The following is a 27626-nucleotide window of genomic DNA, read 5'->3' on the forward strand; positions in this document are numbered from 1 at the left end:
TCTCACACAGCCACTCCTGTCTCATCTCCTCTCCCTCCTCTCTCTCACTTTCTCTCACATTACCATCTTACTCATCTCCCCTCCAGTTTTGCCTCTACTGCTTTCTCTCAACATCTACCTTTCTCAATGTCTGTCTGTCTGTCTGTCTGTCTGTCTGTCTGTCTGTCTGTCTGTCTGTCTGTCTGTCTTTTCCTCTCTGCCACTCTTTCCCTACCACAGCCTAGTCTCTCTCCAACACTCTCTCACACTCCAAGCCTCTCAATACCCCATATCTCTCATCTCTCTGATCAAAAATGTAGAACTAAGAACAGATATAGCCCTTGGTTCACCTCAGACTTGACTGCCCTCGACCAGCACAAAAACATCCTGTGGCATTCTGCATTAGCATCGAATAGCCCCCGTGACATGCAACTCTTCAGGGAAGTCAGGAACCAATATACTCAGTCAGTTAGGAAAGCTAAGGCTAGCTTTTTCAAACAGAAATTTGCTTCCTGTAGCACTAATTCCAAAAAGTTTTGTGTCACTGTAAAGTCCATGGAGAATAAGAGCACCTCCTTCCAGCTGCCCACTGCACTGAGGATAGGAAACACCGTCACCACCGATAAATCTACGATAACTATTACTTACTCTCAATGTCCTAAAGAATATTATAACCGCCATCGATAAAAGACAGTACTGTGCAGCCGTCTTCATCGACCTGGCCAAAGCTTCCGACTCTGTTTATCACCGCATTCTTATCGGCAGACTCAATAGACTTGGCTTCTCAAATGACTGCCTCGCCTGGTTAACCAACTACTTCTCAGTGTGTCAAATCGGAGAGCCTGTTGTCCTGACCTCTGGCAGTCTCTATGGGTGTGCCACAGGGCTCAATTCTCGGGCAGACTATTTTCTCTGTATATATCAATGATGTCGCTCTTGCTGCTGGTGATTCTCTGATCCACCTCTACGCAGACGACACCATTCTGTATACACCTGGCCTTTCTTTGGACACTGTGCTAACAAACCTCCAAGCTAGCTTCAACACCATACAACACTCCTTCCGTAGCCTCCAACTGCTTTTAAATGCTAGTAAAACTAAATGCATGCTCTTCAACCGATTGCTGCCCGCACCTTCCCACCCGACTAGCATCACTACTCTGGACGGATCTGACCTAGAATATGTGGACAATTACAAATAAACAGGTGTCTGGTTAGACTGTAAACTCTCCTTCCAGACTCACATTAAGTATCTTCAATCCAAAATTAAATCTAGAATCTAGGCTTCCTATTTCGCAACAAAGCCTCCTTCACTCCTGCCGCCAAACATACCCTCTTAAAACTAACTATCCTACCGATCCTTGACTTCGGCGATGTCATTTACAAAATAGCCCCCAACACTCTACTCAGCAAACTGGATGTAGTCTATCACAGTGCCATCCGTTTTATCATCAAAGCCCCATAGACTACCCACCACTGCAACCTGTATGCTCTCATTGGCTGGCTCTCACTACATATCCGTCGCCAAACCCACTGGCTCCAGGTCATCTATAAGTCTTTGCTAGGTAAAGCCCCGCCTTATCTCAGCTCACTGGTCACGATAGCAACACCCACCCGTAGCACGCACTCCAGCAGGTATATTTCTATCTCAAGGCCATCAGACTGTTAAACAGCCACCACTAACATTTAGTGGCCGCTGCCAACATACTGACTCAACTCCAGTCACTTTAATAATGGGAATTGATGGAAATGTATGTAAAAATGTATCACTAGCCACTTTAAACAATGGCACTTAATATAATGTTTACATACCCTACATTACTCATCTCATATGTATATGTATATACCAAACTCTATATCATCTACTGCATCTTGCCATCTTTATGTAATACATGTATCACTAGCCACTTTAAACTATGCCACTTTATGTTTATATACCCTGTACCATCACTCATTCATACATCTTTATGTACATATTCTTTATCCCTTTACACTTGTGTGTATAAGGTAGTAGTTGTGGAATTGTTAGGTTAGATTACTTGTTGGTTATTACAGCATTGTCGGAACTAGAAGCACAAGCATTTCGCTACACTCGCATTAACATCTGCTAACCATGTGTATGTGACAAATAAAATTTGATTTGATTTGATTTATTGCACTGGTCATCCCCGAAGCCAACACTTCCTTTGGCTGCCTTTCCTTCCAGTTCTCTGCTGCCAATGACTGGAACAAATTGCAAAATCTCTGAAGCTGGAGACTTATATCTCCCTCTCTAACTTTAAGCATCAGCTGTCAGAGCAGCTTACCTATCGCTGTACCTGTACATCGCCAATCTGTAAATAGCACACCTGACTACCTCATCCCCATATTATTACTTACCCTCTTGCTCTTTTGCACCCCAATATCTTGCACATCATCAACTGCACATATATCACTCCAGCATTAATGCTAAATTGTAATTATTTTCACCTCTATGGCCTATTTAATGCCTACCTCCCTACTCTTCTACATTTGCACACATAGATCTTTCTAAAAAAAAATGTTTTATTGACTTTAAGTTTGTTTATGTGTAACTCTGTGTTTTTGTCGCACTGCTTTGCTTTATCTTGGCCAGGTCGCAGTTGTAAATGAGAACTTGTTCTCAACTGGCCTACCTGGTTAAATAAAGGTGAAATAAAAAATGTAATAAAAAAATCTCTATCTCCCTACGCTCCCTCCCTTTATCAATGCCCCCACAGGCTGTCATCTCAGGTTGCACTGCTCTGTCCCCTCCTTCCTTCCCTTTCTCCACCAATCACATCGTACATCTCTGACCCAGAATAATTTTCCCAACCTGCCGTCTAATTGGGTTTCTCCTGTGATTAAGCCAATAACAACCTTCATATTAGAGTTTAATGTTCACTAATGAGGTTGGTGGTTGTCACTGGTTACATTAAATACATTTGTCATTCGCCAACAGGCTAATTAGGTCCTGCAGGCCTGCTGTTTATAGATAGCTTCAGCTAATTGATGGGACATTACTGAGAGCTTTGCGTGTCAATCAATGGTGAGGGGAACATTTCCTTGTTCTGACGTTCCCACTGCAGGGACCAAGGAGGGACCACAGGCCTCAAACTGTTTACTCTGCTCTGTGTTCCTCATTCATTAGAGATATTTTTGCTTAGCAATTCAGTATTGGTATTGTTATGGTGTATTATCATCAGCAACTCAAGGGCTTCTCTCGATTATGAATCCATTTGCTATTAAGTGACTGGAACATTTGTGTTTCGTCTCTCAATCTCTGCTCCTCATAATACAGAATTTGATTGATTTCAGTGTAGTATGGAAAACAATTTAGTACACGAGTGAGAAAGAAAGTGCTGCATCCTAATGGCATTTAAATTTGGCCATAACAACCGATATACGTTACCAGTCAAAAGTTTGGACACACCTACTCATTCAAGGGTTTTTCCTTATTTTTACTATTTTCTACGTCGTAGAATAATAGTGAAGACATCAAAACTATGAAATAACACATATGGAATCATGTAGTAACCAGAAAAATAGTTATTTGAGGTTCTTCAAAGTACCCACCTTAATGACATCTTTGCACACTCTTGGCATTCTCTCAAACAGCTTCATGAGGTAATCACCTGGAATGCATTTCAATTAACAGGTGTGGCTTGTTAAAAGTGAATTTGTGGAATTTCTTTCCTTCTTAATGTGTTTGAGCCAATCAGTTGTGTTGTGACAAGGTATGGGTGGTATACAGAAGATTTGGTAAAAAAGAAAGGAATCCATATTATGGCAAGAACAGCTCAAATAAGCAAAGAGAAATGACAGTCCATCATTACTTTAAGACATGAAGGTCAGTCAATCCGGAAAATGTCAAGAACTTTGAAAGTTTCTTCAAGTGCAGTCGCAAAAACCATCAAGCGCTATGATGAAACTGGCTCTCATGAGGACAGCCACAGGAAAGGAAGACCCAGAGTTACCTCTGCTGCAGAGGATAAATTCATTAGAGTTAACAGCCTCAGAAATGGCAGCCCAGATAAATGCTTCACAGAGTTCAAGTAACAGATGTATCTCAAAATAAACTGTAAAGGACACCAATAATAAGAAGAGACCTGCTTAGGCCAAGAAACACAAGCAATGGACATTAGGCCGGTGGAAATCTGTCCATTGGTCTGATGAGTCCAAATTTGAGATTTTTGGTTCCAACCTCTGTGTCTTTGTGAGACACATAGTAGGTGAATGGATGATATACGCATGTGTGGTTTCCACCGTGAAGCATAGTGGAGGTGGTGTGATGGTGTCACTGTCTGTGATTTATTTAGAATTGAAGTCACACTTAACCAGCATGGCTACCACAGAATTCTGCAGTAATATACCATCCCATCTGTTTTGCGCTTAGTGGGACTATCATTTGTTTTTCAACTGGACAATAACCCAGCACGCCTCTAAGCTGTGTAAAGGCTATTTGACCAAGAAGGAGAGTGATGGAGTGCTGCATCAGATGATCTGGCTTCCATAATCACCTGACCTCAACTCAATTGAGATGGTTTTGGATGAGTTGGATGGCAGAGTGAAGGAAAAGCAGTCAACAAGTGCTCAGCATATGTGGGAACTCCTCAAAAGACTGTTGGAAAAGCATTCCAGGTGAATCTGGTTGAGAGAATGCCAAGACTGTGCAAAGCTGTCATCAAAGCGAAGGGTGGCTACTTTGAAGAATCTCAAATATAAAATATATTTAGATTTGTTTAACACTTTTTTGGTTACTACATGATTCCATATTTGTTATTTCCTAGTTTTGATGTCTTCACTATTATTATACAATGTAGAAAATAGTACAAATAAAGAAATATCCTTGAATGAGCAGGTGTGTCCAAACTTTTGACTGGTATTGTAGATCAAACTGAGATTGATGACAATGGCCTCATGCATTTATCTGACCCCCTGTGCTGCCTGCTCCAAGCCCAGCTGCCTTGATAAGCAATGTGCTGATGAATTCTTTCAGGGCTGGAGGTTGTTTGATAGTGGGGGCTTTTCCAGATCATATGCCTGCAGGTTAGGGTGTTATCAAAAGCTGGCTTTTTGTTTGGGTCTGTCTTTGACTTCACACAGCTGCATTGAACGATAAAGAGGATAGATCTGCTCTGGTGAAAGCTCATCACTCCTCTTCTCTTCTATCTGCTCCCTCTGTTTTCCGAGTTGACACACTATTCATAACACTGACACTGTGACAGACAGATTGTGTGTGTACGTGTGTGTGCATGCTTGGGTGTGTGGGTGCGTGCTTGCTTGGTTGAGTGTGTATATGTGTGTGTGTATATGTGTGTGTGTGTGTGAGAGAGAGAGATGCTAATGCAATGCATATCTTGATACATTGACTGAATAGTTTACTCTTATTGAAATAGAAGTTCACATAGGGGAAAAACATATACACTTGTATACATATTTATTTAGAAACGGATGTTTTAACTTCTGTATTTTTGGGGGATTGAGAGCAAACAGGGAGCTGTAGCCTATTTAAACTGCTCAGTGCACCTTTCACATAGTTTTTCCCAGGTCTCCAAAGTCTAAAGTCTACAGAGAATTAATCTCATAAACCAGAAATCTAAAATCTACAGATATTTAATCTCACAAAGTATGTATAAAGGACGAACAACTAATGGCTGAATGTCACTATTTTCAAGCTTTTCGGATTAATAGATGCCTGGCTATATCACACGTTCTGTGATCAAGAGCTCGTGTGAGTGCCTGCCTTCGAGGCACATACATGGTCCTACTCCCAACCGACCTTTAGTCTTCTGTAGCAGCCACAAGTCTCCGCCTCTCACACGGCGCTAACCCGATCCCCACCCAGTGATCCCCATTCACTCCAAATCCCCTGCCACCACCCCCAAGCCCCTACCGCCGCCAGCCTCTTCCTCCCCAGCCATGATTCCGAAAACTCTGTCCCTGTGAGAATCCGGCTCTTCACGCAAGCCATTTTCTAACTTTGTCACGAATAGAAAAAAGGAGAGAACAACGCGAAAAGTGGAGATAGGAGCAAACCGGATAAGTGTTCTATTGCCCCGATTGTTGGCCCGCGGCGGGGTGCAAAAAGGGCAGGCCGAAAAAAGACCATAAGATGTGGATCTGGTACATCTTGCTTAGTTCGGGGACTGGCTCAAGCTCGGTTGGTAAGTTTTTTTTATTTTTTTAAATACATAGCTTTTCGTATTCAAGCTTTTTCGTCTGTCGGCGCTTCTAACAGTGCCGCTGTGGCTGCTCTGGAAGGGAAAGAACAAGCGTGCTTTCGCAACAGACGTAACAAAAACGATATATCCTATTTGCCACTTTTGTGTGCACAATGTCGTTGTTGTCATAAATGTTACACTGTTGCAATGTAACCAGCGCTAACTTCAAGCGGAGTTGGGACAAAGTATGTGCAACCAACAGGCTGCGAAGTCGATTTAGTTCCGCTACGTCCCGTTGTTTTACTTTTGCCAACCCGAAAGCAGCAGGCTATTCTCAAATTCCCGTTCTTTTCTTGTGGCGTGTAGGCTATGTTTCCCAGGACATCGCATTGCATATCAGTTTATGTCGTTAAACGTTTGGCAGCCATGTGTAGGGCTAGATTGCCTTATACTGTTGTGTTTGTGAGTAAGGATGCTATGTGAAGTGTGAGAGGTGAATCAGAGGGAGAGGAGCCAGAGGACACAGGGTAGTTATGATCTGAGGTTGTTGACAGGGAAGCGTTGACAAGTCAATCTGTGCCCCTGCCCCGCCATGGCAGCTGAGGGGCCGAGTGGGGGGCATGGAGAGAAGCCTACTTCTATCAGACTGTGCAGCAGGCAGTAAGTATTACAGAATTACATTACCAGGATAGGATTTTAAATGCTTTCAGTATGGCTACATGAATTTGTGGCCTTCCATGTATGCCTATATAATTATTTTAAGTACATGTAACCAGAGCCCTATATTGAGAGCAACTAGCCTACACAGAAAAACTGTAGTAACAATATTGTGTTTATAGTTACATAGTAGATCGTTTTTCATTCAATAAAGTTCAGTGTAGGCTCTAGTATGATAACTATTACCAAGTTGCATAGACTGTTCTACAGGTTCGAATACAGACTGACAGGTGAGAGTTGATTTGCTGTGCAAAACACATTGAGCCACACTATGAGGGCAATGGGAGTTCAAAAGATGATGCCTTTTTGTTATTCAAACTCAACATGTTTCAGATTTAAAGGCTACATCGGAGTACTGAGTTGACTTGTCCGCAACGAGAACAGATTTGTCACTTTAAAATGTATGCTAAAAAAACATAGATTTTTTAAGTTTAACAAACCATACAACTCTATGAACAAGTACTACTTTGAACAATTTACACAGAAAATGTCACAACACATTTACTGGAAGAACTGTGCAGATGCAAAGTTTCGTAACGATATTACGGTAAAATCGCCCTTAGTTTCTAATGCGACAACGTTTTCCAAAAATGAAGATTCAAGGATGCCTGGAAGAAGACAGTTTTGACATGACACGTTGAGTTTCACATTTTTTATTTTGGTTATTGAACTACAGTAGGTGAAGTGGATTTTAAACCGCTAACGGAATTACATCATTGGTCCCTGATTTGTACTATACAGAAATGCATAATTATGGGTATGAATATCATTCTCTTCATGGTGATGCATCCTGAACAGGTACACAAATGTAGAAATATGCAATATATGTTTAGCATATTTGGGTATTATTCTACACACTGGCTATTATTTGAATGAGCTCTGCCCCCAAATGACCACATTTGGTTGGTCCGGACCAGACATGTTTCACAAGTTTGGACATCACAGCACAGTATGGCACAGCAGAGTTCAGTACAGTAAAGTACATATGTTCAGTACAGTAGAGTACAGTGCATTACAGCACATATGGTTCTCTACTCCAGTGTGCTCTACTGTACTTTACTGAACTCTACTGTACCTTTCTGTACTATACTGTACAGGTTCTAACGATTAACTTAGTCTTAAGATGCTTTTGGAAAACCGGGCCCTTTACTGTTCTCTACTGTGCTCTACTGTACTGTACTGTGCTGTCCAAACTTGTGAAACAGACATTTATGATTGGTTCATATTTGGCCCATCCATGGATGTCCTTGTTACAGTAAATGGAAAGGTGGTAGGTGTCGGTAACGGCAGTGACTAACTGGCGAGAGAGAGGAGGGAGAGGTTGTCCAGATAGTTTTTATAGTCTTGCTTTGACCACCAGATGACAGATAGAGAAAGAAAACCGTTATGTGCTGAACATAACAGTATGCCAGTGGAAAGGAGGACAGTAGCACGTGACCCAACTGTGATTTCTGATTTTTTTTTGTGATTTCGGAAATTACGAGTTTTAATCACTTAATAATTCAAAAACAAACTTGATATCGGTAAAAACACGAACTAATTGGTACAGCTAACTTTCCTTGTTACGTATGTGAATGTTCATTGTTCTCCCTCATGAGGGAGAGAAATTAGAAATAAATATCTTAAAAATATGTAGGTTTTTGGCAACAGAATTACAAGCATAAGGTCATGTTTTAAAAATGTACAGTAGGCAAATAATTTATCCAAAACTAAATATAAGTGTTGATATTAGTTAGCATGGGTCTTTACTTCAATATTCTTATGTTTTCATACGTTTCTCATACATTTTTAGACTTTTCTGGTAGATGTTTTCTAAGAACTCTTTTCTATCTCTCTGACCAGAAATCAAAGCCTTTGCTTATTCCTATTTTTTTTTATACCTTAATAAAAATAAATACAAAGAGACTTAGCTTTCATTTGACACCCAATATGAACTTCACATGTGTCACGGCTGTCTAAGGGTGAGAGAGTGGACCAAGGCGCAGCGTGTGAAAAATACATCTTCTCTTTATTATTAAGAAGAAAAACGAAACAAAACAACAAATAGACGAACGTGAAGCTATATAAATGAACTAAGTGCACACATGCAACATAGAACATAGACACAGACAATTACCCACAAAACCCCAATGCCTATGACTGCCTTAACCTCTAACGAGCCTCTACCCCGGATCCGGGAGCAATCCCCCCACCCACCCCCCCACACACTGATTAGCATCGCTAGCATAGCGTCACAATTAAATAGTAGCATCTAAATATCATTAAATCACAAGTCCAAGACACCTAATGAAAGATACAGATCTTGTGAATAAAGCCACCATTTCAGATTTTTAAAATGTTTTACAGGAAAGACACAATATGTAAATCTATTAGCTAAACACGTTAGCAAAAATCACCATTTTTCTTTGTCCACCATTTTCTCTCAACACCAGTAGCTATCACCAATTCGGCTAAACTAAGATATTGATAGCCACTAACCAAGAAAAAACCTCGTCAGATGACAGTCTGATAACATATTTATGGTATAGGATAGGTTTTGTTAGAAAAATGTGCATATTTCAGGTATAAATCATAGTTTGCCATTGCAGCCAGCATCACAAATCTCACCAAAGCTCCTAGAATTACTACAGACAGCAACGTGTATTACCAATTTACTCATCATAAAACATTTCTTAAAAATACACAGCACATAGCAATGGACAGACACAGATCTTGTGAATTCAGACAACATTTCAGATTTTCTAAGTGTTTTACGGCGAAAACACAATAAATCGTTATATTAGCATACCACATACGCAAACGTTACCCGAGCACTGATTCTAGCCAAAGAGAGCGATATCGTATCATCGCCAAAATATATAAATTTTTTCACTAACCTTCTCAGAATTCTTCAGATGACACTCCTGTAACATCATATTACAACATACATATACAGTTTGTTCGAAAATGTGCATATTTAGCCATAAAAAAACGTGGTTATACAATGAAAATAGTAGCAAAACAAGCCTGGAAATGTCGGCCGCCATCTTTGAGTGATCTAGTTTAATCAATAGCTAATCATATACTTGACTAAAAAATACAGGGTTGACAGGAATCGAAAGACAAATTAGTTCTTAATGCAATCGATGATTTACATTTTTTAAATTATCCTTACTTTTCAATACAGGTTGCGCCAAGCGAAGCTATACAAAACAAAATGGCGGCGTAAGCGTTTAACATTTTTCGACAGAAACACGATTTATCATCATAAATTGTTCTTACTGTGAGCTGTTCTTCCATCAGAATCTTGGGCAAAGAATCCTTTCTTGGGTCTAATCTTCTTTTGGTCGAAAGATGTCCACTTGTCCGTCGAAATGCCCACTAACGTACGACCGGGACCCCGAAATGTGCCCAGCGCGTCAAAGTGCACAACAAAGCAATGCCTCAAAATCGCACTAAAAGGATATAAATTGCTATACAACGGTTCAAATTAACTACCTTATGATGCTGTTAACACCTATAACGGGTAAAAACATGACCGGAGAAATATTACTGGCTAAACTAACGCTTGGAAGGAGGCGAGTCCGATGTCCTTCGCGCGCAAGGCGCAGGCAGCAAAGGGAAGCTACTTCCGCTATTTGGTGTCTTATAGAGAAACTGATTGCGCAATCGACACCATTCATTCAAAGCGTCATCACGCACAGACATCCAGGGGAAGACGTAAGCAGTGTCTGTTTCTCCATAGCGTTTACAGTGAGCTTTAAACTGACTCCAGATCAGTGGCCAAAATGTTTGAAATCTGACTCCCTATCATGAAAAGTGCTGTAGATTGAGTTCTGTTTCACTCAGAGACAAAATTCCAACGGCTATAGAAACTAGAGAGTGTTTTCTATCCAATAATAGTAATAATATGCATATTGTACGAGCAAGAATTGAGTAGGAAGCCGTTTAATCTGTAATGCAAATTATGCTAATGAGAAAACAGCACCCCCTATAGTCGCAAGAAGTTAAATATGGCTCTCAATCAGAGACAATGAACCACAGCTGCCTCTAATTGAGAACCAATCTAGGCAGCCATAGACATAGCTAGACAACTACACTAGACACTACAAAAACACATACATCCCCCCCCCCCCCCCCAAAGGTGTGGACTCCGACCGCACAAACTGACATAGAAAGGGGAGGGTCCAGGGTGGGCCCCATCATGGCGGCGGCTCGGGTGCGGGACGTGGCCTCCACTCCACCATTGTCAATACCCGCTTTGGTAGCCTCCTCCAAATGGCCACCCTCCAAATTAACCCCACTGGATTAGGGGGCAGCTCCGGACTGAGGGTCGGCAGCTCCGGACTGAGGGACGGCAGCTCCGGACTGAGGGACGGCAGCTCCGGACTGAGGGACGGCAGCTCCGGACTGAGGGACGGCAGCTCCGGACTGAGGGACGGCAGCTCCGGACTGAGGGACGGCAGCTCCGGACTGGCTGACGGCTCTGGCTGTTCATGGCTGGCTGACGGCTCTGGCTGTTCATGGCTGGCTGACGGCTCTGGCTGGTCATGGCTGGCTGACGGCGCTGGCTGGTCATGGCTGGCTGACGGCTCTGGCTGGTCATGGCTGACGGACGGCTCTGGCTGGTCATGGCTGACGGACGGCTCTGGCTGAGCCTGTCTGGCGGAAGGCTCTGGCTGAGCCTGTCTGGCGGAAGGCTCTGGCTGAGCCTGTCTGGCGGAAGGCTCTGGCTGATCCTGTCTGGCGGAAGGCTCTGGCTGATCCTGTCTGGCGGAAGGCTCTGGCTGCTCCTGTCTGGCGGAAGGCTCTGGCTGCTCCTGTCTGGCGGACGGTTCTGGCTGCTCCTGTCTGGCGGACGGCTCTGACTGCTCCTGTCTGGCGGACGGCTCTGGCTGCTCCTGTCTGGCGAACGGCTCTGAAGGCTCATGGCAGACGGGCGGCTCTGCAGGCTCATGGCAGACGGGCGGCTTTGAAGGCTCAGTCCAGACGGGCAGTTCATGCGGCGCTTGGCAGACGGACAGTTCAGATGGCGTTGGGCAGACGGACAGTTCAGGCGCCGTTGGGCAGACGGGCAGTTCAGGCGCCGTTGGGCAGACGGGCAGTTCAGGCGCCGCTGAGCAGGCGGGCAGTTCAGGCACCGCTGGGCAGACAGCAGACTCTGGCCGGCTGAGACGCACTGTAGGCCTGGTGCGTGGTGCCGGAACTGGAGGTACCGGGTTAAGGACACGCATCTTCAGGCTAGTGCGGGGAACAACAACAGGACGCACAGGACTCTGGGGGGACACAGGAGGCTTGGTGCGTGGTGCCGGAACTGGTGGTACCGGGCTGGAGACACGCACCATAGGGCGAGTGCGTGGAGGAGGAACAGGGCTCTGGAGACACACTGGAAGCCTGGTGCGTGGTGTAGGCACTGGTGGTACTGGGCTGGGGCGGGGAGGTGGCGCCGGTAATACCGGACCGTGCAGGCGTACTGGCTCCCTTGAGCACTGAGCCTGCCCAACCTTACCTGGTTGTATGCTCCCCGTCGCCTGACCAGTGCGGGGAGGTGGAATAACCCGCACTGGGCTATGTAGGCGAACCGGGGACACCATGCGTAAGGCTGGTGCCATGTAAGCCGGCCCGAGGAGACGCACTGGTGGCCAGATGCGTTGGGCCGGCTTCATGACATCAGGCTCAACGCTCAATCTAGCCCGGCCGATACGTGGAGCTGGAATGTACCGAACCGGGCTATGCACGCGTACAGGAGACACCATGCGCTCTACTGCATAACACGGTGTCTGCCCATACTCTCGCTCTCCACGGTAAGTACAGGGAGTATGCGCAGGTCTCCTACCTGACTTCGCCACACTCCCTGTAAGCCCCCCCCCCCAATATTTTTTTGGGTAGTACTCACGGGCTTCCAGCCTTGCCTCCGTGCTGCCTCCTTATATCGCCTCCTCTCGGCTTTCGCTGCCTCCAGCTCAGCTTTGGGGCGGCGATCTTCTCCTGGTTGAGCCCAAGGTCCAATTACATCCAATTCGTCCTCCCATGTCCAGAAATCCTGTGTAGGTTTGTCCTGTTGCCGCTTGACACGCCGCTTGGTCCGATTTAGGTGGGTAATTCTGGCTGTCTAAGGGTGAGAGAGTGGACCAAGGCACAGCGTGTGAAAAATACATCTTCTCTTTATTATTAAGAAGAAAAACGAAACAAAACAACAAATAGACGAACGTGAAGCTATATAAATGAACTAAGTGCACACATGCAACATGCAACATAGAACATAGACACAGACAATTACCCACAAAACCCCAATGCCTATGGCTGCCTTAAATATGGCTCTCAATCAGAGACAATGAACCACAGCTGCCTCTAATTGAGAACCAATCTAGGCAGCCATAGACATAACTAGACAACTACAATAGACACTACAAAAACACATACATTCCCCATGTCACACCCTGACCTAACTAAAAAACATAAAGAAAACAAAGAATACTAAGGCCAGGGCGTGACAACATGTTGGTGCTCATGGGTCCCAGACTCAAATCATTTAGCTGTGTAGCCTACTACTGTACCTGTCAGTTTGTGAGACTCATGCTTTTGAAATAAATATTGTTTTTGCTGCATGTTTGGGCTCTAAAAGGGATGTCTTTTTAATTCTGACAACTAATTCCCAGCCATCTGCCATTCTGCTACTCATTTTACATTTTGGAATGCGGGAAGGTTTTTTAGCTGACACACTTTTGTCTTGATGTCTTTTTCGGTAACTCTCATTTCACATTTGTTTAGCACTTGTGAAATCTGGTATAAAACGCAGTCTCAGTCTCAGTACAGTATGAAGGCCTATATTACTTTAGTTGGTAATATCTTAAACAGTGGTAAATCCATACATATGACACATGCATTAAATGTGTTAAAGTTCTATGTTTTATTAGATTTAGAGGGCTGTCAAACTTCAGGCCTCCACTCTGCGACCGACCCATTTTGGTCTGACCGATCAAGGTCACCCAGACCTGATCACTCACTCACACACACACACACAGCTGGCTATTATTAATAACAAAGTGAAACCGAGCAAATTAAACCTGCACATGCATTGTAAATATAACTTTCCAAAATGGACTCCAGGTCTGTCTGTTTGTGCTCTGCAGAGGCCATTTAATGTGTCTTCCTCCTCCCGTGACTCTGTGTTCAATGGCACCCTGTTCTGTCGGGTTGGGTTGTAAAGAATTTCCGTTATATTGAACCATATAAATCACAACAGACCTGGCTGGAATACAGGTGGAATAACTTCAGAGAGAGAGAGAGAGTGTGTGTGTGTGTGTGTGTGTGTGTGTGTGTGTGTGTGTGTGTGTGTGTGTGTGTGTGTGTGTGTGTGTGTGTGTGTGTGTGTGTGTGTGTGTGTGTGTGTGTGTAGTCTTTTTTGTGGTCTTTTCCAGGCTTGCCCCTGAAGTGAGGTAAAGTGAGAGAATGGCCAAAAAAACTTGTATTAGCACTATAGAATAGTGGTGTTCCACTATATTCTCATTGAAGACCCATGTGAATCACCAAAGCTCCACCTGACCATGTCTCACCTGTCAGAATGAATGTGTAATGAAATGATGGTGCTAGCGTAGCATATATAGTGAGGTAAAGTATTTGGACAGTGACACTTGTTTTGTTGTTTTGGCTCTGTACTGAGCACTTTGGATTTGTAATGATGCAATGACTATGAGTGCTGACTGTCAACTTTTTGGGGGGTATTTTCATCCATATCAGATGAACCATTTAGAAAAGACAGCACTTTTATAGATAGTCCCCCCATTTTAGGGAACCAGAAATTTTTTGATAAATTCGCTTATGTGTAACAATCTTCTTCATCTGATGAACAGGATAGATCGGACCAAAACGCAGCGTGGTAAGTGTCCATGTTAATTTATTACAACTGAACACAAAATAACAAAGTGAAACAACAAAAATCGAAACAGTCCTGAAAGGTGCTACAACACAAACAGAAAACAACTACCCACAAACCACAGGTGGGAAAAGGCTACCTAAGTATGGTTCTCAATCAGAGACAACGATAGACAGCTGCCTCTGATTGGGAACCATACCAGGTCAAACACATAGAAATAGAAAACATAGAAAAAAAACATAGAATGCCCACCCCAATTCACGCCCTGACCAAACCAAAATAGAGACATAAAGGAACTAAGGTCAGGGCGTGACATTATGTGTATTAAAGTAGTCTAAAGTTTAGTATTTAATCCCACATTCCTAGCAAACAATGACTACTACATCAAACTTGTGACTACAAACTTGTTGGATGCATTTGCAGTTTGTTTTGGTTGTTTCTGATTATTTTGTACCCAACAGAAATGAATGGGAAATAATGTATTGTGTTATTTTGGAGTCACTTAGTATAAATAAAAATAGAATATGTTTCCTAACAATTCTACGTTAATGTGGATGGTACCGTGATTACGAATAATCATTCATGAATTGTGAATAATGATGAGTGAGAATGTTACAGAGGCATAAATATCATAATCCCCCCCCCCCCCCCCCTTAAAAAAAATCATGGTAGCATCCACATTAATGTAGAATTGTTCAGAAACATATTTCATTCTTATTTACAATAAAAGTGACTACAAAATGACACTACATTATTTACCATTAATTTACCGTACCAGTCAAAAGTCTGAACACACCTACTCATTCAAGGGTTTTTCTTAATTTTTTACTATTTTCTACATTGTAGAATAATAGTGAAGACATCAAAACTATGACATAACACATATGGAATCATGTAATAACCAAAAAAGTGTTAAACAAATCAAATGGTATTTTATATTTGAGATTCTTCAAAGTAGCCAGCCTTTGCCTTGATGACAGATTTGCACACTCTGGGAATTCTCTCAACCAGCCTCACATGGAATGCCTTTCCAACAGTCTTGAAGGAGTTCCCACATATGCTGAGCACTTGTTGGATGCTTTTCCTTCACTCTGCGGTCCAACTCATCTCAAACCATCTCAATTGGTTTGAGGTGGGGGGATTGTGGAGGCCAGATCATCTGATGTAACACTCCATCACTCTCCTTCATGGTCAAATAGCCCTTACACAGGTGTGTTGGGTCATTGTCCAGTTGAAAAACTAATGATAGTCCCACACAAGCGCAAACCAGATGGGATGGCGTATCACTGCAGAATGCTGTGGTAGCCATGCTGGTTAAGTGTACCTTGAATTTTAAATAAATCACTGACAGTGTCACCAGCAAAACACCACCTCCTCCATGCTTCACGGTGGAAACGACACATGCGGAGATGATCCATTCACCTACTCTGCGTCTCACAAAGACACGTCGGTTGGAACCAAAAATCTCAAATTTGGACTCATCAGACCAATGGACAGATTTCCACCGGTCTAATGTTCATTGCTCATGTTTCTTGGCCCAAGTCCTTTAGTAGTGGTTTCTTTGCAGCAATTCGACCATGAAGGCCTGATTCACGCAGTCTCCTCTGAGCAGTTGATGTTGAGATGTGTCTGTTACTTGAACTCTGTGAAGCTTTTATTTGGGCTGCAATTTCAGAGGCTGGTAACTCTAATGAACTTATCCTCTGCAGCAGAGTTAACTCTGGGTCTTCTTTTCCTGTGGCGGTCCTCATGAGAGCCAGTTTCATCATAGCGCTTGATGGTTTTTGCGACTGCACTTGAAGAAACTTTCAAAGTTCTTGACATTTTCCGGATTGACTGACCTTCTTGTCTTAAAGTAATGGTGGACTGTCATTTCCCTTTGCTTATTTGAGCTGTTCTTGCCATAATATGGACTTGGTATTTTACCTAATAGCCCTATCTTCTGTATACCACCCATACCTTGTCACAGCACAACTGATTGGCTCAAACACATTAAGAAGGAAAGAAATTCCACAAATGAACTTTTAACAAGGCACACCTGTTAATTGAAATGCATTCCAAGTGATGACCTCATGAAGCTGTTTGAGAGAATGCCAAGAGTGTGCAAAGATGTCATCAAGGCAAAGGGTGGCTACTTTGAAGAATCTCAAATATAAAAGATATTTTGATTTGTTTTAACACTTTTTTGGTTCCTACATGATTCCATATGTGTTATTTCATCATTTATGTGTTCTCTATTATTCTACAATGTAGAAAATAGTACAAATAAATAAAAAGTAGGTGTGTCCAAACTTTTAATTGGTACTGTATATTGTGAACAAAATAATCTGAAACACAACCAAAACCAACTGCAAATGCATCCAACAAGTTTGTAGTCACAGGCTTATAGTCATTGCTTGCTAGGAATATGGGACCAAATACTTAACCTTTGACTACTTTAATACACATACTGCATAAGTGAATTTGTCAGAATACTTTTGGTTCCTTAAAATGTGGGCACTATGTATAAAACGTGCTGTTCTATCTAAACCAGGGTTTCCTAAACTCAGTCCTTGGGACTCCAAGGGGTGCACATTTTGGTTTTTGCCCTAGCACTAAACAGCTGATTCACATGATCAAAGCTTGATTATTAGTTGATTATTTGAATCAGCTGTGTAGTGTTAGGGCAAAAACCAATGTGCACTACGTGGGATCCAGAGGACCGAGTTTGGGAAACACTGCTCTAAATGTTTCACCCGATATGGCTGAAAATACTTTCACATTAAAGCTGACAGTCTGCACTTAACCTCATAGTCATTGTACCATTTCAGTATAGAGCCAAAACAACAAAAAATATGTCACTGTCCAAATACTTTTGGACCTCACTGTACAGTTGTGGCCAAAAGTTTTAAGAATGACACAAATATTAATTTCCACAAAGTTTGCTGCTTCAGTGTCTTTAGATATTTTTGTCAGATGTTACTATGGAATACTGAATTATAATTACAAGCATTTCATAAGTGTCAAAGGCTTTTATTGACAATAACATGAAGTTGATGCAAAGAGTCAATATTTGCAGTGTTGACCCTTCTTTTTCAAGACCTCTGCAATCCGCCCTGGCATGCTGTCAATTAACTTCTGGGCCACATCCTGACTGATGGCAGCCCATTCTTGCATAATCAATGCCTGGAGTTTGTGGGTTTTTGTTTGTCCACCCGCCTCTTGAGGATTGACCACAAGTTCTCAATGGGATTAAGGTCTGGGGAGTTTCCTGGCCATGGACCCAACATATCGATGTTTTGTTCCCTGAGCCACTTAGTTATCACTTTTGCCTTATGGCAAGGTGCTCCATCATGTTGGAAAATGCATATTTCGTCACCAAACTGTTCCTGGATGGTTGGGAGAAGTTGCTCTCGGAGGATGTGTTGGTACCATTCTTTATTCATGGCTGTGTTCTTAGGCAAAACTGTGAGTGAGCCCACTCCCTTGGCTGAGAAGCAACCCCACACATGAATGGTCTCAGGATGCTTTACTGTTGGCATGACACAGGGCTGATGGTAACGCTCACCTTGTCTTCTCCAGACAAGCTTTTTTCCGGATGCCCCAAACAATCGGAAAGGGGATTCATCAGAGAAAATGACTTTACCCCAGTCCTCAGCAGTCCAATCCCTGTAGGTTTTGCAGAATATCAGTCTGTCCCTGATGTTTTTCCTGGAGTGAAGTGGCTTCTTTGCTGCCCTTCTTGACACCAGGCCATCCTCCAAAAGTCTAAGCCTCACTGTGCGTGCAGATGCACTCACACCTGCCTGCTGCCATTCCTGAGCAAGCTCTGTACTGGTGGTGCCCCGATCCCGCAGCTGAATCAACTTTAGGAGACGGTCCTGGCGCTTGCTGGACTTTCTTGGGCGCCCTGAAGCCTTCTTCACAACAATTGAACCGCTCACCTTGAAGTTCTTGATGATCCGATAAATGGTTGATTTAGGTGCAATCTTACTGGCAGCAATAACCTTGCCTGTGAAGCCCTTTTTGTGCAAAGCAATGATGACGACGCATGTTTCCTTGCAGGTAACCATGGTTGACAGAGGAAGAGCAATGATTCCAAGCACCACCCTCCTTTTGAAGCTTCCAGTCTGTTATTCGAACTCAATCAGCATGACAGAGTGATCTCCAGCCTTGTCCTCGTCAACATTCACACCTGTGTTAACGAGAGAATCACTGACATGATGTCAGCTGGTCCTTTTGTGGCAGGGCTGAAATGCAGTGTAAATGTTTTTTGGGGATTCAGTTCATTTTCTCATGATCACTCTTCATAACATTCTGGAGTATATGCAAATTGCCATCATACAAACTGAAGCAGCAGACTTTGTGAAAATTAATATTTGTGTCATTCTCAAAACTTTTGGCCACGATTGTATGTCAAACCTTATTGTCTTGCAGAGTCCTCATGGCCTGATAGTGCCTGCTACTGCACAGACACACACATGCACGCATGCTATCACTTCTTTCTATCAGACATAGTATATATATTTTTTTTAGGAGCCCCATTACCTGTTGCCAAGGCAGCAGCTACTCTTCCTGGAGTCCAAACAAGGATATTATTTATTCAATGACCATCTCCTATATCTGCCGTCCTCAGATTTGTTATTGTATTTACTGTGAAGCAGTGCCCTAAAAATAACAGCAATGGCAGTGTGAGGAAACAGACAGACGTAAGCATGCCCGATATCTCCATAATCAAGATGAATGTGTTCCATTACAGTCTCAATAGTACTTCACACTTCAAGACACAGGTGGTTGGATGTTTTCATTCATAACCACCGTCGGGTGCCGTAATCATTTCTCACCTGGTGAGACTCAGAGTCGAGGAGCAGAACCATGTTGTATATTGTTTACCTTTGGTTGATATTGTGCTCCTGGGTTGTTCTGTTGTCAGAGAAGAGTGTTTAGTGGCTAGCCCTGTGTGTGTGTGTGTGTCCACGCACAAACATCTGTGACTGTATGTGTGTCTGTGCAGTGTGTGCATACCATGTGTGTGTATGCCTGTGTGTGTGTGTTTTCACCTCAGCTGATATGCTCCCAATCATTGTCCTACTGTGTCCCTTGAATTAGGCCTGCCTTGTGTGTGATAGAGTTGGTGCCATTTCCCAGAGTTGTTAAACAAAGCCACATGACTGGAGTCACCTTTCAGACCTCCCTAGCACAGCACCACACTTTCAACTCAATACCAGTGCTGTGTTTTGAACCTCTATCCCTGTTACAGACATGGGCCAGACTATTACAGACAGATTTCAGTAGTTGCAGCAGATATGAGAATTTCCCACGCTGTGCTTTCAAAAGTGCAGACAAATCCTCTATCTGCAATCATTGAATTCCTGAATAAAATACTACACGTAATGGGATTAATTAGACCAATTTTTTGTTATTCTTTCTGTATTATTTTCATTTAATTTGGATGGGATATAAATGAATGATTGATGTGATTCTGTCCATCTCTACCTGAGATGTAGCATCTCCTTCCATCCAACCTGAGCTCTGCTCTGTGATCTATTAATTGCGCTGCTTCATGTTTCATGGATCTGATCTATCTGGAGATGTATGGATCGGAGGGGAAACAAAAGAAGAGAGGTTTGAATAAAAGGTTGTCCAGAGAACTCATTAGAAATTGATTGCTCATCGATCCAAAGTGCTTTGCTATTCCATGAAAGGCTCAGTCTCATCATTGTCGTCTATCGATCATATCTACAAGATTAAACCTTTGACTGGTTGGATGGTTTTATACATCGATAGCTAAGAATCTTCTCTGACTTAGTTTGTGAAGTTCAAAGACCCTGTACTGCTAACTTCGGTGGGCCAAAGTTTGTAATCCTGGTGAGATATTTCAATAAGGTATATTCATAACATATGACTTGTTAACTGTACTGCCCACCATGGTTTGGCCTAGAATGTGCTGTATGCTCTTTCCCTTGGAGTTTCTAACATTGATCCAGTCACTTCTGGTCTTCATTCAAATGGCCTGTCACAAGTTTAAACTTTCAAACATTAATATGAGATATAGGCTTTAATCTGGGAGTTAGGTCCCGGCGATAAATCTGTTTTGGGAGTTTTTAAAGGAGACTCTTGTCTGTTTGGTAGTAATTGACTCCACACACTTGCACACATGAACACACACACACACACACATACAAACACACACACACCTAGCTGTACGCCAAAGCCAAGGAGTAGCAGCAGAGAAGAGTTACTTTAAAAAAAAACGTATTTATCCGAATACCGTCTTTTAGAATATAATGACAGTGCCATGTAGAGTGACAGTGTTTCATGTCACTGCAGTTCTGTCTCCTGGCAACCCATTAACTCATCATCGCCACAGAAACAAGGAAGCCTGAGGAGGTAGGAGATTCCATTCCCCTCATTCTGGGCAAGGGTGGATATAACTTTATCTCACATGGATGACCAAATCTACTAATTGTTTGTGATGCCTACAACACACCATTACCTCTTCTCTCCCTCTCTCTGTCGGTTTTCTTCTGTTCTCTCGTGTTGTGTGTTGGAAAAGGCCATTATGGCCTTGTGTTGTCCTCCTGCTGCCTGCCAGACAGCTGGGTCCCCTGCTGTCCCTGCGATCAGGAGTCATTTGCTGTGTTGTGTCACCCAGCGTGGCATCACGGACACAGACAGCAATCCCATCATCCCTCTGAGACTGGCTCACAGGGTGTTATTTGCTGTTGTGTACTATCTGCTATATACCATTGATTGTGTACTTATGTGCTGACTGAGTGTAGGTCACTGGATAAGAGCTACTACATTATTTTTATGATAGTTTTTGGGTTACACTAAACCTTGGTATGGATGTATTGGCAAAGTGCATGGTTTGTTGTTATATTCATGTGCTTGCAGTGGAGAGCTGAACTCCAAACAATAGCTGTGGACAGTCATGACATTATTATCTAATATGATGCTCTAAATATGCAATCTATGGCTGTCTCTGACAAAAAAATAGCTTGACTGACAGTAGTCTGCTTTCTTTCTCAATTGATCAACATTTTTAAACATCTATTTTTCCATATATAGACACACCCTATGTTTGAATAAAATCAACTCTATATAGGCTACTGAGGTTGTCTGATGCTTTAAGCACTGATGCATACTTCTTTAAAAATGAAGACACACAAATGACTAAAGAGATCAGAGATCAATATAGCCTAACAAGAAGAACAAAAACGTGTTCCCCACCCGACCCCCCCCTCCTCCCGCTGCTGGCCTTGTTGTTTTTATTAGATCTTTTATTTCTTTAACCTTTATTTAACTAGGCAAGTCAGCATTCCCTTGTGGAGGGGTGACTGAAAAAAAGGCAGAAGGGCAAAGTACAAATGTAGTCCGATACTGAGCAAGACAAACTCTCAGGCTCAGTGTAGAACAAAAGCTCTGCAATGTTAACTGGAGCAAGTAGAACAGCTAAGTCTGCAAACATTCACCATGTCACACTCTAGACATCTCATTTCTGATTTGGAGTTTCACATTAAAGTTTCAAATTTTTTAGCAAAAGCCAACAAATAAAAACATTGCAGCCCTCAAGTAGAATATATCCTGAAAAAAATATGTGTCCTATACATCACATTGGCTACACATGGCCTGTCTGCAAGGAACTTGACACATTGTATCAACTATTAACTTCTCCTGCTAGCAAACCTGTAACATTGTATACAATATTCTGGAGCTTCAGGCCAATGAGCTCCGGACAGACAGACACAGCTGTAGGCTATTTGCGCAAGGGATAATCAGGTAAGCCTTTTTTATGACGTTTCCACCTGATCAGAGTATAACATTTTTCCCCTTTCATGCTGAGTGGTTATCGAAAGAGAAAGAGCTGGAAAGATTTTTCAAATAGGCTACGTTGAGGAACTATTGTCATTCTCAATGGATGTAAAAACAGACTTTGTTTACTTGCTTTTTGAGGCGAAGAAAAAATGACTGAGAAGCTCAAAAGTGATGGTGAGTTAAGAAAATCTGAAATAGTATCAGATCCCCAAATGGACACATTTCTAGGCCTACATTTGCACGCAGGCCAGGTAGGCTAGGCCTACTTATATGCGTAATCAGGTACGTGTCCTTACATCATTATTGACAGGAGTGCTCCAAACAAGACAATGAATGAATTGACAACTCGTAAATGGAATGAAATAACCCCCCCAGGTGTAGCCAAGGTTGTGCCCTCTGCAAACAACGTGTCCTCTCCTACCATGACAACGGTAAGACTGTAATAATAGTATAATGAATGCATTAACAGAAATGACTGTAACCAAACAAACATTGTAGATTATAAAGGATGTTAATTAACGGTAAATGTACTACTGGTGATACTGGCGTGCCATCCCTGCGGCCTCCGCAATGGATTAGTCTACTCAGACAGGCGTGAATCAGACAGGTGTCTAGTGTGCCATAATTGTTTTAAATATATTTTCCACTGCTCAACTAAAATAATCTTGGTCGACCAACAGCCAGTCGACCAAACAATCGTCCATTCACCTAAATGGGGTCAGCCCTAATGCAATCACTGGCAAAGTAGTCATAAAGTCTGTACATTTCAAACACACAAACCAAACACACAAATAGTTTTATTTAAATTGGAGAGCTTACTAGCTGACTTGTGTGTTTTGTATAATTTCTAATAAATATGTAGATCAGGGCTCCAACACTGTTCCAGGAGAGCTACCCTCCTGTAGGATTTCAATCTTGCTTGATTCAGCTTATCAACTAGTTAATTTTTAGAATCAGGTGCGCTCGATTAGGGTTGGTGCGAAAACCTACAGGACGGTAGCCCTCCAGGAACAGGGTTGGCGAGCCCTGATGTAAATTGTCTGAATCAAATGTTCATTGTTCTATTAGGTGTGTCTGCTGTCATAGCAAGCTCTTTGGTATTCCTCATAGAATTACATATAGAACTTAAGTGAAAACGGTCCACAGGGCCTCAATAACCTGAAGTGCAACCTGGTCTCTCTCTCTCTCTCTATATATATATATATATGCTATCCAGGGGTAAACTCACTGTTTGCACAGGGATAAACAACACGTCACACTCACCACTGAAGAAAGTATTTTCTCAAACACGTTTTTTATGTGAAACTCCAAATCAGAATTGAGATGTCTAGAGTGTGAAATGGTGAATGTTTGCAGACTTTGCTGTTCTACTTGCTCCAGTTAACATTGCAGAGTTTTTGTTCTGCACTGAGGCTGGGAGTTTGTCTTGCTCAGTGTTCGATTACATTTGTACTTTGCCCTTCTGCATTTTTTTCAGTCATCCCTCCGCAAGTCTGCATACTTTAGAATAAATACTGATGTGAATACTAATAAAAAACATTGAATATGCCTTATCTCTGTGGTTTTTCATAGAGATAAAGCAACATAAATACAAGAGTAACATACCAAATTGGTGACTGATGGACAGACAGACGGACAGACGGAATGACTGAATGGTGGCTTGACTTCTTTCTGAGTGAAGTGGCCAGCTGACGCATCAAGACTTCTAATAGCTCTCCTTCCTCCTGTGGGATGGAGAGGTGTGATTAGGGCTTGCAAAATTACCGTATAACCGTGTACCTGCCAGTTATGGATGAAGACCATCATGAAAATAAAATAACCGTCATGACTCCCTGCAACAGCAGCACATGGAGTCAGGAGCAGAGGAGAGGATCAAATGTTTTCGTTTTTTTAAATACCTAGTTATGATCTTCCCCTCCTCCCCTCTTCTCTCACATCACATTGGCATTCAGCTGAGGCTACCAGTGGAATTCTCTCCACCTTTTATTACACTCACACAGACACTAACCTCTCGGGTGAAACTCCAATCACAGATGAGAATCTTTCAACAGAAAAGCCAATTACGCACTTGATGTTACTCTCCCAGGCAAGTGCATCAATGAACAAATAAGATCAATCTCAATTTGGCAGACTATAAATAATTACCTCTTTGTCACAATTAATTTCAAAGCTTTGACTTAAGACCCCATGATATTGATATTGAATTTCCCATTATTGCCTACCTGAAAATACCACTCGTTAAGCGGAGATCAGCTCAGAGCATCGTACTGGAGCCTGGGCGTTCTCCCTGGTGTATAATGGATGATGAAATATGTCATGTAAGAAAGGAAGGCAATAATATTGCCTGTCTGAATGATTTTAGAGAGGTGAATTCAGGCGGAAGAGAGAGGAAGGAGGAGGAGCACATTGTTTCACTCCTGTTGTGTCAGAAATCTGTCTTTAAACCCCTAGGAGACACACACACACATTCTCAATCTCTCTTAACACAAAGTCAAACGGCTTGCGCGTGTGTGTGAACGCGTGAATGTTTGGGAGCGTGTATGTGTGTAATGGGTAATCCTCTCCTGGAGGGGGACAGTGGAGACGATGCGCTCATCTTCACCAGAACTAATCGGCTGATGCTGCCTGCTGTTTACATCTCCCCCCTTGCCAGCCCAAATCAAATGCAAAGCCCATGTTAATTGCTTTAATGCTGCTTCTCTGTCAACCGTGGCTTGGCATCTCTCCCCACGACCAGGCCACTAAATCATATCAAATAAAATGTTCTTTGTCACATGCGCTGAATACAACAGGTGTAGACCTTACCGTGAAATGCTTACTTACAAGCCCTTAACCAACAATGCAGTTCAAGAAATAGAGTTAAGAAATAACTAAATAAACTAAAGCAATTATTTTTTATGAAATCAAAATGTAACACAAGAAAATTACATAACAATAACAAGGCTATATACAGAGGGTACCGGTACCGAGTCAATGTGAGGGGGTACAGGTTAGTCGAGGTAATTTGTAAAGTGACTATGCATAGATAATAAACTGTGGCTAGCAGCAATGTAAAAACAATCGGGGGGGTCAATGTAAATAGTCAGGATGTCCATCTGATTAGTTGTTCAGCAGTCTTATGGCTTGGGGGTAGAAGCTGATAAGGAGCCTTTTGGTCCTAGACTTGGCGCTCCAGTACCACTTGCCGTGCAGTAGCAGAGAGAACAGTCTATGACTTTGGTTACTTTTTTGGGCCTTCCTCTGACAGGAAGCTTGTCCCCAGTGATGTAATGGGTTGTGTGCACCCACTTATGCATAAATAAAGGTACACATATATATATTCTAAATCATGTGTATACAGTATGTATCTGTTGGGTGGAGGTAGAGCTGGGAAGATAAATCTAAAAGTATCTACACCAACCATACTGATCACTTATCACAGGCATTTTGCTGATATCAATCATTGCGAAAAGTAGCCTATACTATACTGAACAAAAATATAAACGCAACATACAACAATTTCAACGATTTTACTCAGTTATAGTTCATAAAAGGTAAACAGTCAATTAAAATGAATTCATTAGGCCCTAATCTATGGATTTCATATGTCTGGTCAGGGTCACAGCCAGGCTGGGCCTGGCTTCCCAGTGAGTGGGCATGGCTCCCAATTGGGTGGGCCTATGCCCTCACTTGCCCATCCACTGCGGAGCATGTCTTTTCTCACAAAAGGGCTTTATTACAGACAGAAATACTCCTCAGTTTCATCAGATGTCCAGGTGGCTGGTCTCAGACGATCCCGCAGGTGAAGAAGCCGGATGTAGAGGTCTTGGGCTGGCGTGGTTACACGTGGTCAGCGGTAATGAGGATGTACTGACAAATTCTCTAAAACAACGTTAGCGGCGGCTTTTGGTAGAGAAATGAACATTTAAATTATCTGGTTCCAGCTCTAGTGGACATTCCCTCAAGTCAGCATGCCAATTGTGCGCTCCCTCAAAACTTGAGACATCTGTAGCATTGTGTTGTGTGACAAAACTTCATATTTTAGTGTCCTTTTATTGTCCCCAGCACATTACCTGTGTAATGATCATGCTGTTTAATCAGCTTCTTGATATGCCACACCTGTCAGATGGATGGATTATCTTGGCAACGAGAAATGCTCACTAACAGGGATGTAAACAAATTTCTGCACACAATTTGAAAGAAACAAGCTTTTTGTGCTAATGGAACATTTCTGGGACCTTTTATTTCAGCTCATGAAACATGGGACCAACACTTTACATGTTGTGTTTTATATTTTTGTTCAGTAAGAGATACATTTGAAGTTTGAAATGAAATTAATTTGCTAATATGGGTTATTGTCAATGTGACGATTGATGGTTACAACCATCAAACTACAGTAGTAGTAGTAGTTTACAATAGAGGTGCACATGCAGCAGTTTGGGCCGCCTGGCTCGTTGCGAACCAATTTGCCAGAATTTTACATAATTATGACATAACATTGAAGGTTGTGCAATGTAACAGCAAAATTTAGACTTAGGGTAATAAATTGATAAAATACGGAACAGTTACGTATTTCACTGAAAGAATAAGTGTTTTGTTTTCGAAATTATAGTTTCCAGATTTGACCATATTAATGACCAAGTGCTCGTATTTCTGTGTTTATTATATTATAATTAAGTCTATGATTTGATATTTGATAGTGTCACGCCCTGGCCTTAGTATTCTTTGTGTTCTTTATTATTTTAGTTAGGTCAGGGTGTGACATGGGGAATGTTTGTGTGTTGTTGGTTTTGGGTGTTGTTTATGGTAAAGGGGTTGTTGGGTATAGTATATGGGTTTGTGTGGAGTACATGTGTCTAGTGTTGTCTATGTATGTTTAGTTGTCTAGGAGAGTCTATGGTTACCTGAATGAGTTCCCAATTAGAGACAGCTGATTTCGGTTGTCTCTGATTGGGAGCCTTATTTAGGGTAGCCATAGGCTCTCATTGGTTGTGGGTAATTGTCTATGTGATACGTTTGTAGCCAGTGTGTGCACATCGTTGTTTTAGCTTCACGATCGTTTTCTTGTTTTGTTTAGTGTTTAAGTGTTTTTGTTTCGTGTGCCGTCTTCATAAATAAAAAGGAGATGGCTTATTTTCCAA

General features: G+C 42.3%; 1 protein-coding gene across 2 annotated transcripts in view; it reads left to right on the plus strand.

The window, feature by feature from the left end:
* Positions 1–5787: 5787 nt before the first annotated feature.
* Positions 5788–27626, plus strand: part of LOC129866921 (low-density lipoprotein receptor class A domain-containing protein 3-like) — a 111910-nt gene continuing 90071 nt past the window's right edge. Inside the window, exon 1 of one of the 2 annotated variants that reach the window (XM_055939953.1) lies at positions 5788–6140. In XM_055939953.1, coding sequence (XP_055795928.1) covers positions 6089–6140 — 52 coding nt within the window. In that variant the 5' untranslated portion in view covers positions 5788–6088. The remainder of the gene's footprint in view (positions 6141–27626) is intronic. The other variant, XM_055939952.1, reaches the window with a different exon arrangement.

This window comes from Salvelinus fontinalis, chromosome 12 (assembly GCF_029448725.1).
Source record: "Salvelinus fontinalis isolate EN_2023a chromosome 12, ASM2944872v1, whole genome shotgun sequence".
NCBI classification, from domain to species: domain Eukaryota; kingdom Metazoa; phylum Chordata; class Actinopteri; order Salmoniformes; family Salmonidae; genus Salvelinus; species Salvelinus fontinalis.